This window comes from Trachymyrmex cornetzi, unplaced genomic scaffold (genome assembly GCF_001594075.2).
Source record: "Trachymyrmex cornetzi isolate Tcor2-1 unplaced genomic scaffold, Tcor1.1 scaffold131, whole genome shotgun sequence".
Taxonomy (NCBI): domain Eukaryota; kingdom Metazoa; phylum Arthropoda; class Insecta; order Hymenoptera; family Formicidae; genus Trachymyrmex; species Trachymyrmex cornetzi.
The window spans coordinates 1,744,329-1,761,870 of record NW_017295884.1 but is presented as its reverse complement, the minus strand read 5'-3'; the positions used below and the strand labels follow the sequence as shown (position 1 = coordinate 1,761,870).

Below are 17,542 nucleotides of genomic sequence, written 5' to 3'. Positions count from 1 at the left end.
TTAGTCTAGAATAGCCTGTCCGAATAACTTTACATCATGGCCAATGGGCCTATCATAAAATCTTGCGAAGGTGGCCGATTCTTTAGTCCATCCAGCCGATTTTCTAATAATGTCAATATTGACACCTTTCCTTCTAGCCGCAGACGTGGACGCATGTCTAGTGCTGTGCGCTGAGAAAATATCTGTATCTATCCCACTACTATGCAATATATCCTTTAGCCATCTGCTTAACGTTTGAGAAGACACCTTCTTAAAGGGTCTCTTGAATGATATAAATATCGAATTGATATCCTTCCTGAGATCTTGGGTCTTTTGGAGATAAACTTGGAGTGTTCTAACCGGGCAAATGTTTGGATCCTTCTCATAAACGGGTAGAACTAACAGCGGTTGTTTCAATCCGGGTCTAGACGTCTTAATTCTATCCGGGATTTTAATTTCGATCAAATCCTCTCTTATAACGATGTTCCTTATATCTATTAAGGACAAGGTTTGAATTCTTTGGCCCGTTACTAAAGCTAACAACGCTATTAACTTCTTACTAAGTTTAGCCAAAGATAAGGTGTTATTTGGTAATTTCTTGAGAAAGTCTAGCAACGTCTTCGGATCCCAAGTGGAGTCGTATTTCGGTTCTGGAGGTCTTAACTTAGATATACCTCTGAAAAATCTCATAACACTCTCATTCCTTCCGATTTCTGTTCCCGCGATAAGGGAGATAGCCGATCGAATGCAATTAAGAGATCCGTAGGATGCTCCTCTATCGAACTGTAAGGTCAAAAACTTGATAATATCTGCTATCTTTACTTTATACAAGGACAACTCTCTGGATTTACAAAAAAACCACCATTTCCTCAACGAACTGTCGTATTGCTTGAGAGATGATTCACTCAAGGAGGCCATGGAGATCTTAATAGCTTCTTCGGGGATGCCGTTTATTAGGAAGGCTTCCCTGATAATTTTCCTGCCACCAGGGTAAGCGTCCTCCAAAGAGGATGCGGCTCCCTGTCCGGAGAAAGTAACACATCCTTGTTAGGGTTAATTATTAAGGGTTCCGATTCCAGCATTGAGCGGAATAAAGGGAACCATGGTTGTGCTGGCCAAAATGGCACCACTACTATTCCATTCGCTTTCTCCGATCTAATTTTCTGTAAAACTCTAGAAACTATTATAAATGGTGGAAATGCATAAAAGAAAAACTTATTCCAACTTAAGGTAAAGGCATCTACCGCTATTGCGCCAGGATCTTTGATCCAGGAGACGTAGTCCTTACATTTTGTATTGATCCTTGTCGCGAATAAATCTATTTCTGGGAGTCCCCATTCCTTAACAATTCTGCGGAAAACAGTCTCTGATAACTCAAACTCCGTTCCGTCTCCTAGCCTTCTAGATTCAAAATCTGCATCCGCGTTATCTTTTGACGAAATGTATGACGCGAAAATGAATAATTCGCGATCTTCGCACCATCTCCAAATGGATTTGGCGAGATTGCTAAGTTTTTTGAATCTCACATCACCCATACGATTTATATACGAAATGGCAGTGGTATTATCAATTCTTAATAGAATATTACAGTTTCTTAACTCTAAGGCGAAACATTGAAGACCAAAAAAAGCTGCAAGAAGTTCTAAAAAATTTATATGGTGCAATTTGTCGGAATCACTCCAGAACCCATGAGTTCTTTCTTTACCGCACGCCGCTCCCCAACCGGTACGGGAGGCGTCCGAGAAAATGGTCAGCCTGAATTCACGATTTGCGATACTCGACACTCTCTTTTCAATGTTCTGTTCCCACCACAAAAAATCTTCCTGTAAACTCTGACTTAGAACCATAAATCCTTCATAGTCCTTCTTGGATCTCAATAACGCTAGATACTTTTCTCTCTCTAAGCTCTTAATATGTACCCAACTATATTGAATAGCCGGACAGCAAGATACCAACAATCCTATCAGCTGTGCAAACTCTTTAATCGTGCAATTCTTGACTTTTTTGAAGGCTCTTACCTGATCCTGGACTTTTCTCCTTTTATCTAATGGTAATTCTAACGTCATTTTCCGTGAATTTAAAACAAATCCAAGAAACCTACAGCTTTGCGATGGAACTTTGCAACTCTTTTCTTCATTAATAATGAACCCTAAGCTTTCCAAAAGTTTTACTGTTGCTTTAATGTTATTCGAGCAATCTGTCTGCGAATTTCCTAAAAGTAACAGATCATCAAGATAAATAATTGATAAATATCCTGAGTTTCTTAATTGACACATCACCGGCTTCATGAGTTTTGTAAAAACATAAGGAGCCGTATTTAGACCAAAGGGTAAGCAATTAAATTCATAAAGAGTATCCTCAAAGGAGAATCTTAAGTATTTTCTGTAACCTTGTTCGATAGGAATCAAGTAATAAGCATCCCTGAGATCCAACCTACCCATGAAGCAATTAGCGTTAAGTAATTTACACGCTACTCTAATGTCTTCTAATTTGAAATGTTCAGTTTTAATAAACTCATTCAATTTCTTAAGGTTAAGAATTAATCTATTCGTTCCATCTGGTTTAGGAATTAAGAATATTCCCGATAGGAACTGATCCTCGCACGGTTGGCACTTACTAATAGCACCTTTCGAGACTAATTTTTTAACGTGCTCTCGAATATCTATCCGTTCTTTTAAGGACCATGATGGCTCTTTAGGAATTGAATTCTGAAAGACTGATTTTGAAAAAGGAATCGTGTAACCCTCTAACCAACTCAAAATTCTGGAATCGGAGGTTAATTTTTTCCAACTCTTCAAGAAAAACTTCAATCTGCCTGCTGGCTTACCTACCTCCACTATCACTAAGCTTTCTTTTGTTGATTGTTCTGGGTAGTCGAGTTCGATTGAGAATCGTCGCGAGTTGCTACACTCTGATTGCCTATCTTCTTCTTGCCGAACTGATTCCGACTGAAGGCTCTGTTCCGGTACCCGCCCGATGTCGCTGTCTTGAAGGGTTGACGTCGAGGAGGGCCTTTGAAGTTTTTTGTCGATCCCGTGGTTTTCGTCTTTGCTTTCAAATCCTTACTGGATCTTTCGATTATCTTCGCTGCCTTAAGCCGTTCTCCTAACTTCTGGCCAAAAAGCCATTCCTCTGCTACCGATGATTCTAATGTTTCTTTTTGAGAACTGCTAATAATTGACAGCACAAGACTTCTACGAGTCAAGGACTCATCTCTTTGTAAATCAGCCATTAATCGTGTAGTGTCGCTGAGCTTTTTTATTAACAGGATCTGGGAAGAGGATAACTTCTGGTCTTTGTTATTGTTTTTGCTGTAAATAATTTCAGTAATAGAGCTACCCATTATAGCAAGGCAAGCCGTGATTTTCTTTTGTTTTTCCATAATGCGTTTATCTCGTTTTATTGCTGTTTCGTTCAAGGAAACTTTAAGCTCCTCATTTAATTTAGGAGGATCAATCATGACGCAATTCTTTGGAGGGTTATAATTCTTTAAGAGGTTTTCTCTCTCTTCTTTTGGCAAACCTTTCTTTAAAATATCTTCCATTCGGACCGCCACGCTCTTAGGAATGGCCGGTGCCAATACTCTCTCCTCTGCTACTCGACTGCCAATGGCCTCTAGGATTTCTATGTCTAAATCCTCTATGGCGACTTCCTCCTGTATGTTTGAGGAAGCAGCACTGTTGTCCACTTTAGACGGCTGCTGATCTTCCACAGGTACATGGACCTCCAACGGAAGGTCTATTTCGGAAGTGATTTTCTGTGCCTCAGGAATGAAACATTCCTTCGGAGAGAGTTCTAAGGGCGGCGTAGACTCAATTGAGCCATGTGAAGGGCTCCGAGAGCGACGCTCTAGATCAACGCCTTGTGTTTGATCTTTGCAATCCGAGATTCTCGCTCTCGATTCATGATCTCCTAACAAAAGAGAAATCATAACAATTTACTCAATCTATATGCCCAAATTTTGCGAAAGCGCAACCGCATGTGATTATTTACACATATATACACCCATGTGTATTACCTCGTAAAATACGAAGGTATAACTTGGCATAAACCTGTATATGCACTTAATCAAGAGTATTACTTCGTAAAATACGAAAATATGACTCCTTCGTCCGATAAAATCGGTCGTTTATATGTGGCTTGTACCTAGAGGAGACTATAACCTCTCGTCTGAGATAATCTCGCCAACAGGTTAGAGCCTGTGGCCCGTTCAAAGGATAATCCTATGACGTGACGAAGCGTACAAGCCATTCCGCATAAAATGCGTTATTCTTCCTCTCTACGTAACGTAGATGTAGGAAGCTTCTGGTAACCTAACCTACATTATACTTACTCGAATCTTTGTTACCACGTGCGTTATATCTCTTAAATTCTTTCATCAACCGTCTCATTTTTCTTCCTAACCTATTCTCTTCAGGGTCTTCCGAACTTCTGTCTTTATATTTTCTTTTTCCCATATTCATCTCTCCCCGATGTGGTCACCTCGGCACAAAGAAAAAGAATGACACGCGGTAGAGGAACATGTGTGATGGACATTTTGTCTTTAAAGTTTGTGGCGCCCCGGCGTATGGTTAAGGAGTACTACGTTTTATCTTGAAGGAAGAGGCGCGAAATACAATTATTTATTAAAATTTTGATAAGAAGTTGATTGTCTATTGACAGTTAATCGCGTTTGTTTTTGACGCCCTAACATCGGTGTTTGTTTGATATTAAATGTATCATGGTTGAAGTTTTTCTGAGAATCGAGGACGCTGATCAATTTTACACACAATGCCCAGTGAAAATGAACAAAATTACATGTACCTGTTTTAATTTCCCACTTAACAATATAATCGTAATATAACACGTCTTATCATCGATAACAATTAATATGTTAACGATGTTTTAAATCGATTAGCGTTCTCGATTCTCAGAAAAACTTCAACCATGATACGATTAATATGAGACAGACGTTATGGCGTCAAAAATAGACTCGATTAGCTGTTCATATCCGAAATAAAGAGAGTTTAGTATATGATGCGATAATAACAACGAGTTCGAACTTGTCAGTCATCGACATTAAGATAAACAAGTAACACGGACATTCGCAAGGGAACCTACAGTTTGATCAGGTAATTATTGCACTGACTAATTAGTAAAGATATGCTTGAAATCAAAATTTATTTATATAGATATTATATAAATAAAATTTTAGTCATGTTTTTTTATTTATATATATTTGTTAGATATCTATAGAAATAATTATATTTGTTATGGAAAGTAAATTTGAAAATAAGAACGTTTAACATATAATCATGTTTTTGTATTATTGTATTACGTTGGTTGTATTATAATATAATTCGAGATTTTTTTACATAATAAAATGTAAATTTTGATTAAGTTAATTATAGACGCATTCTACCAGATTTGGATGTATAAATTATTTCTTATTGTACTCTAATCTATCATTATCATTATGAGTATATTTCTAATTTGAATTTTTTTTAAATATTTATGCAATCAGAGAATCTACAAGATCTTCGAGACAATGTCTTCTCAAGAGGATGATAGCAATAGACACATAGCAAAATTTGAATCTGATATGATTGTATTTGATATGGAATATGAAGTAAGTGTATATCAAATTATTTTCTAATTTATAGAACTTAAATAAAAAATTTATAGCAACCAACATTTTTATTTCAGTTCTCTATATATTTCATATATTTTAGATTTAACTTTATATGTAAATATATTGTACATACATCTTTTTCATTATTGTATATAATTTCTGTTAAGATATTTCAATTACTTGATATAGGATATATTACTAGATGTGTATGAAATATTTTACACGTACTTGATATATGTATATATTTTTTTAGAAGAAACGAATGGAAAATAATGCAGTCCGGTTATGTAAAACCATAAAATATAATCGATTATTTAAACGTAATCTTGATATGGAGCAAGAACTAATAGATTCTGCTCTTTCACCCACTTCCGATCTTTCTGTAGATAAAATTGTGAACTACATAAACTCGTCAAATGAAACATTACAATTACTGGGAATCCAAGCTTACGCAAGATTAAAACGAGAAAAAAATCCTTCTATAAATGATACGATAGATGATATATTACCACGCTGTATTAAGCTCTTAGACAATGACATGTATGTATACGAAAATATGATTTATCAAATTAAATAAATTGTTTCTTTATATATGAATTATTTACAAATAAAACATAATTTCTTTACTTCTGTTTCAGTATTTCCTTGCAATTTCAAATAGCATCTTTATTAGCTATCATATCTTTGGATACATTCAAACAAACGCATGTTATAACATGTGAAGCAATATCAAAATTAATAAAACTACTTAAATCATCGCCTATTGTCGCGGAACAAGCAGTGCGTGCCTTAGGAAATATAATTGAAGATAAACCATATGCACGTGACTTTGCTCTTAAATATAATGCTCTACCTCTTTTGGCAGATTTAATTAAATCCGATACTTCAGTAAGTGGTATTTGATAATATCTCTTGATCACTCTTGATTATCTCACTTGCTTTCATATTGTCAGTATTGACAATATGACTCCGAAAGGGAAGCTACAAACTGTTTCACTTTCTATGAAACTTGGCGAACATATTGAGTGTTCTTTCCTAATATAATATTATCCATCAAGAAATAAAAATATAAATTAAAAAGGATATTTATTATCTTGGAAATAATTTATTGTCTGCGCCTAAAAGAGGATAAAATATTGAGTGACAAAATAAGAGTGACAAAATATTTTAAAAATCACCTGCATTCGATAATAGTTGATTGTTGGTACTAGTAATGAATAATTTTGTAATAATATATTTCTATTTTTATTGTAAAAAAGTGAAGATAATCGAACTACATCCGTTGATTTAGAACATTTAGGTATAGTAATATTCGTAACACTTTAATTACCTAATTAAATTATAAGTAATTTTCATAAATAGTATTTAAATGGAAAGAGAGTGTTTGAAAGAGAGAATTATATATTATACAAAACATGTGTAACTAGCATTGACAAACTGAGATTGTTAATGACTGTTATAGAAACTAAATAATAATTATTTATAAAGAAGTAAAATTATATACGAAAGTACAGAATAATTCATATATTATATATTAAGAAACTGTTTATTCCACAATTATTATAAATTTCTTGATAACAAAAACCTCAAATCTACTGTCCGAAAGAAATTCATTAAATAATCTTTTTTAAAGAATTACTAGCTTTTCTTCACAATATTTTATTTTATCTGATAACAATGTGAGATCATAATTTTTTTTTATAAAAATTTGTATTAGGGAAGCATTCTTCAATGACCTGGACCTTGACATATGTTGTCAAGATCATGACCCTGAGTGACCTCCAACAGGTTTTAGCCGTCGCTTGTCTTTCGTTAAAAAGTTATTAAAAAAAAAGTTCCGCTATATAAAACAAAATTCTCTGTTATAAAATAAATTGTCTTCAAGCAGGGAGGGATGAGAGTCGCTACGCGTGGAAGTCGCGCGCCCCCAAGCAGGGGGAGAGGTGGGGTGGGAATCGCTTCGCGTAGAAGTCGTGCGCCCCCCAAGCAGGGGGACAGGTAAGGTGAAAATCGTTTCGCGTAGAAGTCGTGCATCCCTGAAGCGGGGAGGGGGGGAAGTCGCTTCGCGTGAAAAGTCATTAAGTAAGCAAGGAAGGGTATATAATAGTTTTTAATATTATATATAGCAGGAATAAGACGTTATTTTTCAAACTTTTTTTATTAACAACTTTTTGACGAAAGACGAGCGACGTCTAAAACCTGTTGGAGGTCACTCAAGGTCATGACCTTGACAATATGTGTCAGGATCAAGGTCATTGGGGGATGCTCCCCTAATGTAAATTTTCATAATTTTTTTATTTATTAGATCATCAGTTATATACATGGAGTGTATACATTTATATTGGGGAATGAAATATTTCTTGAATTTTTAACTTATCGTTGTTCTTGAATTTAGTTTTGTTAGCAGTTAGAATCTGAATTAATAATATTTGTGTTGGGTAATTGAAAGCGCTTATGATTTTATTGCACTATCTCTTCTATAAAAAAACGTATATAAACAGGTAATAATAATGTATTTTTCCTAGGAAATTTCCTAGGAAATTACAACATATTTTTATCAAAGTGTTTTGAAAGATGCGATGATAACGATGTTTGTAAGTTTTTTTAACATAAATGTTAGCGAGACAAGTTTAGCTTTTACGTCAAGTAGAATTTTAAAACTACGTTTCTTCTAATAAGTAGACAATATTTCAATATTTCTGATTTTGATAAAATATGCAGGTGTCATTCATGGACAACATTTCATGGCTTTTATCTAATTTATGTCAAAGGAATATACCTCTAAGTGTTGGATTGATTAGACCTGTTCTACCAGTATTTCATTGCTTATTTAATATTAAAAATCAATACATAATTTGTAAGATATTCGCATTTTATCTGTTTTATCGTTATTTTATACATTATATAATTTATTCTAATTTTTAAATACTTACATAATATCTCTGTTTGTTGTAGCCGACATCTGCCGGACACTCTCTTACCTTACCGATGGATCTAACGATAATGTACAAGCAATAATGGAAACTGTAGGCATTCTACCGAAACTTTTAGAATGTCTGACGTTGAGGAAAGAAACTATCGTTATTCCAGCATTGCGTACAGTAGGAAATATAGTGACAATTGGCGATGATGCACAAAAGAATGCTGTAATCTCCGCGGGAGGATTGTCGCGTCTTGGTGACGTGTTACGATATTATTTGTGTGTCGATGAGAAATATATTGTAGAGGAAGCTTTTTGGGCAATTTTTAAAATAGTTGACAATACAGACCGAATTCAAAGTGTAATAAGTGCTGATCTGTTACCACTACTGATAGAAGGGCTTCAGTTTGTAAGTATGTTTCTTATATTCTATTCTAGTGCATACATAAGAAAATATACGAGCCACAAACTTGTTTTAAATATTTTGATAAAGAATATATCATTATATATATTGTAGATAAGAATATATTGTAGAATGTATCCATAATTTTGTTTTAGGGAAATGCGCAAATAATAGCCACATGGACTGTAATTGCCTTGATAACTGGAGGAACGATTCAACATTTGATCCAATTAGTGCAAGCTGGCGTGTTGCAAGCTTTTTGTAATTTACTTGAATCAAACAATAATCTAAATATTATTAATGCCTTAATTGGTAAAGCTGAAATCTTGCATGCAGCAGAGAAAATAGGACAAGCAGAAAAACTTGCCATTATGATCAAAAAATTTGGAGGATTAGATAAAATAGAAAATCTCCAATATCATAAGAATGAACGAGTTTATGCAGAATCTTTGGCTATAATCAACGTGTACTTTCCTCAAAGGGTTTGTACATTTATTCAATGTTCATAAATACAAAAATAATTTATGTAGAAAACTATTTTTATTATAAAAAATTACGTTTTCCTAAATAAGCAAAATATATTATAAATAAAATTATAATTTTATCTGTATTGTATGGTATTAATCATATTATTAATTTTAAAAAAATATTCATATTCCCCGTCCAACAAAAATGAAAAGTTACATTTTAAAAATATCTGTTTCATATATTTAAGATTTAACTTTATGTGCATTATAAGAAAAAATATAGTCAATTTTAATAAATATTAGTTGAATACTGCAAACTAATTATTAAATATAAAGATATATTTATTAAGTACAAGAACCATTAATTTGATCGAACAATAATTTTTTTATTGAACAAATATTTATTTATTGTAAGTTTAATTAGTAATATTGAACTAAATATTTATTAAAACCGATTGTGTTTTTTTCTCAATGTGTAAACGCAACTTGCATGCTTTTTGATTGTATATATAATTTTTATTAAGACAATTCGATGTTGGGAATGTTACTACATAAAGTTATTTGTTCCCGGTACTAATTTTTAAAAATAACAATATTTCTTTTCGTTACTTTTTTTTAATGTTAAAATAAGATACATATTAGATTTAGAAATTATATACATTATTTAATAATCAATATTAATTCATATTAATTAATATAATAAATATTAATTGTAAAAATCAATATTAAAACTTAAAAATTTAATTTAATCTATATAGCAAGCTTTTCTTTACATTAAACATATATTTAATATTTCTTTATGATAATTATATTAATATTTTTATTTTTTAATGTATATTATATATTTTTAGTGTATATGTATAATACGCTTACCTTTAGGAAATTAAATAATTGTAATTTTAAATATAAATTTTGTTAACAATTTTTTAACATTGTTTTTAAACATTAATTAAATGTTATTATTATAAGAGTGCATTCCAATATCTACTGACAATACTGAAAATTTATAGTTTGAGATACGTATATACTACAGATTTTCAGTATTGACAATGACTATCAGAATGCAACCTAAGATACAAAATATTTTTGTCGATATTTACATGTTTATTATAAAATATTTCTAGTCAATGAAAAATAATGCGATCTATTAAATACTTATAAAGATAAAAAGGGACTAAATAACGATAAAGTAATAGTTGAATTCATTATCGTTACTATAAAAATGTAACGATGTTACGATTACCGTTACAGACACTAAAAAGTAACGATCGTTACCGAAAAAAGTAACGTAAATGATAACGCGATACTTCTCAATCTTTTATTTTAATTATTTAATACAGTAGATCGCTACAAGTAGATGCAAAACATTTTACATATTTTATATTTCTTAGGAGGCACGAATAAACGGAGACGCATTATCAGTAGAGCTATGCAAAGCCAAAGAAGATGATCGATTGTCAAATTGCAATCTTGATACAAAGCAAGCATTACCAGATTTATCAAACATAAATGTTACATTAACTTCTCGTCTTTCTGTAGAAGAAATTGTAAATTACTTATACTCATCAAACGAAACATTACAATTAGTGGCAATTCAGAATTACAAAACCTTATTACGTGAAAGAATACGTAATAGAATTTCTATGAATGATATAGTAGAAGATGACATAGTATCACGTAGTATTGAACTCTTAGATAGCTGTCACAAGTATGTATTTGAAAACTGAAAAAATTATTTGTCGAAATAAAATTGTTTCTTCATATATTTATGAGAATAAGATATTATTTTTTAATTTTTATTCAGTCTTCGCTTACAATTTGAAATAATGTATGTATTTACTTACATGAGTTTGGGTACATTCAAACAAAAGCAGAGTATTATAAAACATGGAATAATATCAAAATTAGTGAAGCTATTTAAGTCCACAGAGTTTTTTATTGCAAGAAAAGCAGTGCATATTTTAGGAAATATAACGAAAGATAGACCTTATGCACGTGATATTGCTCTTAATCATGCTGCTCTACCCCTTTTGATTAAATTAATTAATTCTGATACCTCAGTAAGTGACATTGTACACTGAAAAAAATAGTCTAAATTTAAATAAATATTTATTTGAATATTGCTAAACATTTACTTATAATAAATAAATATTTACTTAATAAAAAGTAATGATTGTTAAATCAAATTAATGTTTTTTGTACCAAATATATTTTTATATATGTTTAATATAAATATTTAGTTGGTACTATTCAAATAAATATTTATTGAAATTTAGGATATTTTTTTCTCAATGTATTTAATAATATCCTTTAATTACATTTGTCTTACTTGCTTTCGTATTTGACACTCAGAAACAAGATTTTTGTTCATTTGTCTAGAGAGTGTACAAACGCTATTTGCAAACCGGAGACCAATTAATTTACCTAATGTGATAAAAACATGTTTTTAAATCGATTGCACTTATTAATAGTTAATTGTTGATACTAGCAATGAATGACTTTTTAATATTATATTTGTATCTTTATTACAAGAAAGTGAAGTGATTAAACTAGTCTGGTATTGATTTAAAAATAGAATAGTATAATATTCGTAACATCCTATTAATTAAATTATAACTTAATAAATATGATATAATTAAATTGTAGCTTAATTATATATTATAATTTAAGAAATAGAACCTTAAAAGTATTTAAAAGAGAAATTATATATACTATACTAAAAATATATAACTATTCATATGTGAATGACAAACTTGTATTTTACTAATGATTCTAGAATGTAAATAATAATTATTCATCAAGATATTTTACAATTATTATAAATAGCTTTTTATTTTACAATTGTTACAAGTATAATATTGATAACTAAAATCTTAAATATATATATATACAATATATTATATTCATTCGAGAGAAATTAAATTAGTTGTAATTAAAATTTAAAAGTATGTATTTTTTATAAATATTTCTTTTTCCTGTTTCTTTATAATATTTGTTTTATCTGATAATATAGTTTGAGATTATAGTTTTTTATTTTGAATTTGTTATATGAGATATGTCCAAATAAAATATTTTTTGTCCTTGAATTTTTCTTTTTTTCTTCTTTGTTTATTAGTATGTGAATTAGTAATATTTGCATTTATCTAATGTAAACGAGTAAGAATAAATATATTTTTGGAAATGTTACATGTTTTTATGAAATTACTTTGAAATATTAAACAACGCTAATGATGTTTGCAAGCGCTTGCTTTTAGTACAAAAATTAGCAATATACACTTAATTTTTATGTTAAATAAAGTTTTAAATCTATGTTTCTTTTAATAAGTAAATATCATTTCTCAATATTTTCTGATATTTATAAAATATGCAGATGATATTCATGCGCGACATCGTAAGGACTATGTTTCATTTATGTAAAAAGTCGTATCCACCTTTATCTCTTGAATGGATTAGAACTATTCTACCAGTTTTCAGTTACCTACTTACTATTCGAAATCAAAGCGTAATTTGTAAGATATATACGTTTTATTTTATATTTATATATTATGTAATTTCTTGTAACTTTGAGATGCTATAACGCTGTTTGTTCCAGCCAATACCTGTTGGATGCTTGCTTACCTTACTGATGGATGCGATGATAACATATATGCGTTATTGGAAACTGGTATTCTACCGCAAGTTTTAGGGTGTCTGATGTCGCAGGAAAAAATTATCTTTTTTCCAGCATTGCGCACAGTTGCACATATAGTAGAATCAGGTGATACTTATGAAACAAGTGCTGTAATTTCCGCTGGAGGTTTCTCGTATCTTTGTACCTTGTTGCGAAATTATCTCGACGAAGGTGTTGTAGTGGAAACTGTTTCGGCAATCTACAAAATGGTTAATACCGAAGAACAAATCCAATGTATGATAGATGCTGATTTATTACCACCATTGATAGAAATACTTAAATTTGTAAGTACGTTTATACACGAAAAAATTAGCTGAACATCTGCTTTAAATATTTCAATAAAGAACTTTGTAAATAAATTCATTTTTTAATACATTTTTCATTTTTTAATTCATTTTTTTTGTAGGGAACAAAAGAGGCACAATATATAGTTGCATGGACTGTAATGGATATAATATCGATAGGATCAATTGAACATTTGAACGAATTAGTAAATGCCGGCTTGTTACCAGCTTTTTGTAATTTATTGGAAGCAGAGGATTGTAATAATGTTATTAATGTCTTAGATTGTCTAACTGAAATGTTGCGTGCTGCAGAGAAAGTAGAACAAACAGAAAAATTTATCATTATGATTAGAAAATTTGGAATAATAGATAAAATAGAAACTATTCAATATCATCATAAAGTATATTCAACTACATGTGTTTTTCTAGAAAGGTTTGTACTTTATACTTTCTAAATCGAAAATAAAGCTCATTTAGAAAAATTCTATTTTTTTCGTAGACGGGCGCGCGGTTGTTATATAGATTTTATCTAAATAAGCAACAAACATATCATGAATAAAATAGTCTTTTTATCTGTATTTAACTGAATAATATATTAATCATATCATTATTTTAATAAAACTTCTGTGGGACTACATACGTAGTATATAAATTCACATAAGAATCATACAAGCATTAAGATTCAGCTAGACCGTGTAAGGCTTCGATTCTATAGTTTGTGTTATCACATGTACGGTCCTATAATATATTATATTATAAATAAAAAATATTTTTTTAGGATAAAAAAGAGCTTTTCGATTAAAGAGGAATCTGATAGGCAGAAAGAACTTCATATAACAAATGAATTAACAAATTAATTTTCTGAATAGAAACATCTTTGAATTCTCTCTCGGATTAAAAGACTATAAGTTAAATAATTTGTCAATATAATTTCCAATTTATACATGACAGCTGCCTACAATATGAATTGGAACATTTATCAGCCAATGAAATTTTAGCAATACTAGCATGACAAAAATTCTTTTTTTAAGTTTTAGCAATCGAATCTTAGTCAATTTTGAACAATGATCTTATTCTTTAGTGTGTATTATAAGAATAAGTTCGTATTAAATAGAATAGTTTTAATGTATGTTAAATCCAAAACATACTTAAGATAATATATCCAAGTAGCAAGGTGTTATCTATTTGATGTCATTAATTCATTATTCTTAGGACTATAATTTGACGAATCAAATATTTAAAATGATGGATTTGTCAGTTACATAAGGTTATAAACTGATATCGAAAATACGTCATTATTTTGATGTTGTTAACATAAATAAATGACGTTATTAATTGATGCCTGTAATAATTTTATTATAGTGATCAATTTATAATGTTATTATAGTGATTAATAGATTACTATATAACGTTATTGATGACCATAATATAACTAGTACGTCGATAGGTCAGCTATTCGTTGTACTAACAAATTAATAAGAGTATGACGTTGTAAATACGTCGTAGGATGGATAAATAAATGAATTCATTAATTTATAAAAAAATGATGTCGTTATTACATCTTAAATAGGTAATGACTTCAATAATCTGTAACATGTATAACTAATTATTGATATCAAAATGATGACAGCTTGCTATTTATTTGGGCAGAAAATTGTATGTCTTTAATCTAGATTTTAGCGGACTAAATAATTAATTTTGTAATTTTTTAACCAATAAAACTACATCTTATTAATTTCTTATTTTAAGAATTTTTTCTAAAAGTCTGTAAAAAATGTTCTTAATATCCTATAAAGCCCTTAGGAAATTCCATATGATATCCTCAAAACGTATTTCGAGTATTTCGCAATAAGGTCGATCATATATGTTTTAAACATGTTTTAAACTGTTTCAAATTGCGTGTTTAAAACATGCTTAATCGATGTTTCTCACATATGTGTTTCTCATATATGTTTTAAACATGTTTTTTTTATAATACTGCTTAAAGTATATATGCAACATTAAAAATATGTTGAAAAAAAAACAATATTTTATTCTTAGAAAGAAAATCATCTCTTGTCAACCCTGTTTCGCAGTCATTTGCTCTTTTCCACGACTTATCGAGGACATTTAGGGCTGGGCATGTATTTGAAATATTTTTATATAAAAAATATATACTTTTATTTAATAAAAATAGGTACAATGTACAGGACTCTTAATATTCAAAATACATAGAAGGAAAAAAGGCACTCGAGAGTCAATACGTTAAGATATTAAAATGATCATATCATGTTTAATATATTAATTACAAAAGTAGAATAAATTAGAAAATAAAAAGTATTTAAACATGACTAGTTTCGGCTTCCAATTTGAACCCTCTTCAGATGTTCGACAAAATTTTGCGCAATATAATTCATATATCATTTTTGATATATAATTCATATATCGAAAATATACATAAAATTCACAAACTGAGATAAGTCGCCGGTCATTTTAAATGTAATGATAGAAGTATTCTCTCAGAGGGACGAAAAAACTCGTCAAGCGATTGGAAGATCGTTTGCGAAAGATCCTCGTAGTTCTCTGGGAAAATCCAAAAAAATCCATATTGATAAAAAGTTCGCCAAAAATAAGGTCAATATTGTAAAAAGTAACTGTTATCACATCACAATGGTGAAGTCGGTGATAAAATAATATGAAATTTATCACATTATAAATGTAACACGTCCGAATATAAAATAAGACAAGACATATCCACACGACGTGCGAAACTATAATGCCGCATTATAGTTACACGTAATGTGATGATTATGTAAAGATATTGCAAAATATATTTTATGCTTTTTTTACATTTTTAATATCTCCCGGTTGATTATCAATTTCTAGCTTAGTTAACAAATACCAGTATATAATTTCGTTTTCGTGCAATCCCCTTTTGTTAAACATTAAATTATAAATAAATGAACATTGTTTGAAATAAATCGTTATTTCATTATCATTTTCTAGTTTAATTAAAAACTATCAGCTTATAATTTCGTTCTGTCTGATCTTCATATTAGTTAATCTTTATCAATTTACTCATGCTCTCATTCGAACATATATAAATATTCATAAACATATATAATTATACATATATGAGATATGTCCATACATGTTTATACATCCTTCCTTAGTTTGTAAAATTATTTTTTAGTATACTAAAAATAATAATAATAATGAGAATTTTTGAAAAATATAAAAGAATTGCTCATATATAGTTGCATGTAAAATTATAGTCATGTATGAGCAAATTTTTTTGCATTTTTCCAAACTTGATTTTTTCTAAAATAAACAATGCGAAAATAGTCCCATTAACTATTTTTCATGTTTTCTCAATATTATTATTATTTTTAGTACACTAAAATTGACTAAAAAATAATTTTACAAAAGAAAGAAAAAATGTATGGACATATTTCATATATAATTATTTATGATTATGAATATTTATGCGTGTTTATATATGTTTATACATATATTTATACATATTAATGTTTAAAAAATTTTTTACCGTGAAGTAAACAGACAACATAGATAAGTAGATAGATAACGTAGACAGGTGATAAATATCATAAATAGCCAAATAAAAACGTAAATAGGTGAATAGGTGAAACATTGGAAGATGGATAGATAACATCGATAGGTGAATAGATAATGTAGATATATAAGTAAATATGTTAACAAATAAAATAATGTATACAGACAGATGAGATGTAGAAGAACTGGGAAAGCTATGCAAAAACGATGCGAAGTAGAGAACAAATGCGGAAGAGATGTAAAAGAAATACAGAAATGGTGCGGAAAAGGTGCAAAAGAGTTGCGGAAACGGTAAGAAGAGATGCGGAGAGGTGCAGAAGAAATGCGGAAGAGGTGTGAAAGAGATGTGATACTGTTGTAGAAAAAGTGCAGAAAAGGTACATGAAAAATGCGGAAGAGATGCCGGAAGGATGCGAGAGAGGTGCGGAAAAAGTGCAGAAGAGGTGTAGTAAAAGTTCAAAAAAGATTTAGAACAAGTGTAGAAAAGATGTCGAAAAAGTGCAGAAGAGATGTAGAAAAGATGTAGTAAAAGTTCAAAAAAGATGTAAAACAAGTGTAAAAAAGATGTCGGAAAAGTGCAGAAAAGGTGTAGAAAAAATGTAGGAAAAGTGCAAAAAATAAATGTAAAAAAGTGCAGAACAGATGTAGAAAAGATG

At 30.1% G+C, this 17,542-nt stretch overlaps 2 protein-coding genes across 2 annotated transcripts; one reads left to right on the top strand and one right to left on the bottom strand.

Annotated features, from left to right (window-relative positions):
• On the bottom strand, positions 1–2,045 carry LOC108770722 (uncharacterized). Its single transcript, XM_018522424.1, has 2 exons — positions 1,224–2,045; positions 1–999 (listed from the first exon to the last, which is right to left on the bottom strand). Exons 1-2 carry the CDS (start codon positions 2,043–2,045, stop codon positions 1–3), a joined length of 1,821 nt encoding a protein of 606 aa, XP_018377926.1.
• A 2,666-nt stretch (positions 2,046–4,711) lies between these two features.
• LOC108770721 (importin subunit alpha-1) lies at positions 4,712–17,181 on the top strand. Its single transcript, XM_018522423.1, has 13 exons — positions 4,712–5,090; positions 5,483–5,587; positions 5,844–6,130; positions 6,229–6,478; positions 8,312–8,447; positions 8,546–8,919; positions 9,069–9,395; positions 10,772–11,088; positions 11,230–11,440; positions 12,751–12,889; positions 12,973–13,334; positions 13,457–13,767; positions 17,052–17,181. The coding sequence occupies exons 2-13, from the start codon at positions 5,507–5,509 to the stop codon at positions 17,179–17,181; spliced, it is 2,925 nt and encodes a 974-aa protein (XP_018377925.1). The 5' UTR covers positions 4,712–5,090; positions 5,483–5,506.
• The last annotated feature ends 361 nt before the right edge of the window (positions 17,182–17,542 follow it).

What these genes read in the sequence shown, in the direction of transcription:
- LOC108770721 (XM_018522423.1), top strand. Translation starts at nt 5,507, where the DNA reads ATGTCTTCTCAAGAGGATGATAGCAATAGACACATAGCAAAATTTGAA. An exon ending in TATTTGATATGGAATATGAA is followed by an intron (nt 5,588 to 5,843) that starts GTAAGTGTATAT and finishes ATATTTTTTTAG; the next exon opens with AAGAAACGAATGGAAAATAA. An exon ending in TAAAAATCAATACATAATTT is followed by an intron (nt 8,448 to 8,545) that starts GTAAGATATTCG and finishes TGTTTGTTGTAG; the next exon opens with CCGACATCTGCCGGACACTC.
- LOC108770722 (XM_018522424.1), bottom strand. Translation starts at nt 2,045, where the DNA reads ATGACGTTAGAATTACCATTAGATAAAAGGAGAAAAGTCCAGGATCAG. An exon ending in AAGATCCTGGCGCAATAGCG is followed by an intron (nt 1,000 to 1,223) that starts GTAGATGCCTTT and finishes TTCTCCGGACAG; the next exon opens with GGAGCCGCATCCTCTTTGGA.